We start from the raw sequence: 2,829 nt of genomic DNA on the forward strand, positions 1-2,829 counted from the left end.
GAGCAGGAGAACAGAGGAGAAAATGAGGGAGAACAGAGGAGAAAATGAAGGAGAAAATTGAGGAGAAACTTGAGGAGAGCAGAGGAAGAAAGACTGAGCAGCTTAAGTTCAGTTGAAGTTAAGATGCCTGACTTCATCCATCTTTTCTCCTGATCCTCTTCTCTTGAATGTATCTGTGTGAGTGGTTTATTTTCTATCTCTCTCTTACTTCTTATTTCTCTGTAGATTTGCAAATATATAGCAGACTCAGGGCCATCAGCCTTCTATAGCTAATAAGCCTAAGTTTATACCAACTTATTGGAGATCTCCACAAAGAGGCCTATCTACAGATCAAAGAGCCTCCTTTTACGACCCCCGTGCAGTTTCTAGCCAGAAGCCGCCTTTACAGCCTCAGCCATAGGAAAAAAGGCGATCAGTTTAAGTTCTCCTCAGACGCAGTACAGCCAGTCCCTAGAGAAGAAACCTTGGACTCTTTTTCCCTTTCCTTCCTTTTTCTTCTTTCAATCCTGATCGGTTGCCTGAGCCATCAGCTCTGCCCACCCAAAAGATAAAGTGAACTAGAAGGGCATCCGCTTCCAACCCCAGAGAGAAACTACCCTGGACCCTCTCCAGAGCACCAGCTGGGCATTAACAATTTTGTTTCCCATGACAAGCCATGCTGCCTTCGTCTAGAAACTGCATGTCCCAAACAAGCTTCTGCTCACAATCTCACATTGGAGGATCATGTACTAGATGCTCTCAGGACTCAAAAGGACAAGGTAAGCTGTGTCCAGGATTCTTTATTTGTTCTTAAGTTGGTACTGTGCTGGAGAGGATGTTTGTGTCTCCTCTATTGATGCCCAGGTTCTCAGAAAGTCTAAGCCAAAGGAACAAACCCTTAAACTTCATAATTCAGGAATCAGCAGGCTTTGAAGGAACTTGTCTCTGTTTCTATTCTTGTTTGTTCAAAAGAGTGTCAAAGACAACAAAAAGAAATAAACTGCTCTGTAGGGTTAGTACACATACACACATACCCACGAGCATGCGCCCATATGCACACACTGGCACATGTACAGGAACAGTTAAAAATTAAAAAAAAAAAAAAAAGGAAAATCTCACTAGGTCTACTGTGTGCACAGGTAGTCATAAAATCTGCAACAGGTTTCTCATTTAGCCATTCAACCCCTCTTTGCTATGGGAGAAAAAGCATCTAAGACTCATTCTTTGAGAAGAGTCAGGCCTAACAGGGAGGAAGGCCTAAGGATGTGCAGGATGCAGGCTTGAGGTAGAAGAGTCAGAGCTGAAGATCATCCCTGTGACTATCATCCTCAGGGCCTTGCGAAACCAAGGATAGAACATGCCATATATGATGGGATTGAAGGTGGAATTGAAGTACCCGAGCCAGAGGAAAACATTATACAAATCTTCAGGGCTTGTAAAATCAATGAAAGGGTCTATGATTGTCAAGACAAAAAACGGGAGCCAGCACAGCACAAACACCCCCATGACTATGCTTAAAGTCTTGGTGGCCTTGCTCTCCTTTTTGGATGTGGCCTTCACTTTGCTTTCTGAGGTGCCTTGTTTCATCCTAGGACCTGCACCAATCTGCCTGGCATGCTTCCGGGCAACTGTGAAAATGTGTATGTAAATCCCCACCATCACTGTCCCAGGCAGAAAGAAAGCTATGAGGGAAGCCAGCACCCCCCAGAGCTTGTTAAATATCAACACACACAAACCTTTACACTCAATGGCTGCAACAAAATCCTCAGCACCAATCAAATTTAATTCTGAGAATACCAAACCAAAAGCAAAAAAGATGGGAATGGCCCAACTAATGAGTAGGAAGACCTGTACGACAGGGATGGTGATCTTGGCGACATAGTGCAAAGGGTCACAGACAGCATAGTAGCGGTCCACTGAGATGAAGCACAGGTGGAAAATGGAGGTGGTGCAGAGCATGATGTCACAGCAGCTGTGAACTTTGCAGAAGAGGTCACTGAAATACCAGCAGGATTCGATGGACCTGATCATACTGAAGGGCATGACCACGCAGCTCAGCAGGAAGTCCGTGGTGGCCATGGACAGAATGAGGAAGTTGGTTGGGGAGTGGAGCTGCTTGAAGTGAGCAATGGAGATGACCACGACCATGTTGCCCAGCATGGTCATCACTATTGCCCCCACCATGACAAGGTACATGGCCCAGACAACCAGAGTGGGCCTCACATGCCTAGGGCAGGAATTGTTGGTCCCAGCAAAGCAGAACTGGACTTCAGTGGGCGTCCAGACATCAGGCTCACTCATTGTCTCTGCCTGGTGGGGAGGATGAGGCCTCTTCACACCAGCTGGTCCTTCCTGTGGAAGAAGGAAAAGAACAATAAACCACTGTGAGGGTGATTGTCCACTGAGTCTTAGCTGGCCTGCAAGTCTGAGCCAAGTTGGAAGCCCCTGCTGAGCAGGAATGTGTTCCCCAAATTAGTGGGTTTATGAATCACTGTAGATCTTCCTTAAGCTTAGGCTCTGACTCTCAGATGGGGCTGCAAGTTTGCCTCTCACAACCTCTCCTGAGAGGACAACACTGGAAGCTGAGGCCAAACCTTGAGAAGGAAGGCAACTGAAAACAAACAAATGAACAACAAACAAACCTGGATTGGTGTAGTCCCCCAACATCCATACATCCTAGGAGGAAGTATACACCATCTGTTAAGTTGTAGTCCTGACTCCATAAACTGAATTAGACTCTTCCCTGTCCAGTTCTATTATTCCATTTCCAGGATTGAAATCCACTCAGGAATAACCATGAGCCCTAGAACGGCAGCTTAAGCCAAATGGGGGTTTTAACATGAAGCTGGA

At 46.0% G+C, this 2,829-nt stretch overlaps 1 protein-coding gene across 1 annotated transcript; it reads right to left on the reverse strand.

Annotated features, from left to right (window-relative positions):
* Window positions 1-1,236: 1,236 nt before the first annotated feature.
* LOC311594046 (trace amine-associated receptor 4) lies at window positions 1,237-2,280 on the reverse strand (the record flags this gene model as incomplete). The annotated part of the gene is made up of 1 exon (XM_084775459.1): window positions 1,237-2,280. The coding sequence occupies one exon, from the start codon at window positions 2,278-2,280 to the stop codon at window positions 1,237-1,239; it is 1,044 nt and encodes a 347-aa protein (XP_084631585.1).
* Between the last annotated feature and the right edge of the window lie 549 nt (window positions 2,281-2,829).

Source organism: Acomys minous, assembly GCF_964271855.1.
Source record: "Acomys minous genome assembly, chromosome: 3".
NCBI lineage: Eukaryota > Metazoa > Chordata > Mammalia > Rodentia > Muridae > Acomys > Acomys minous.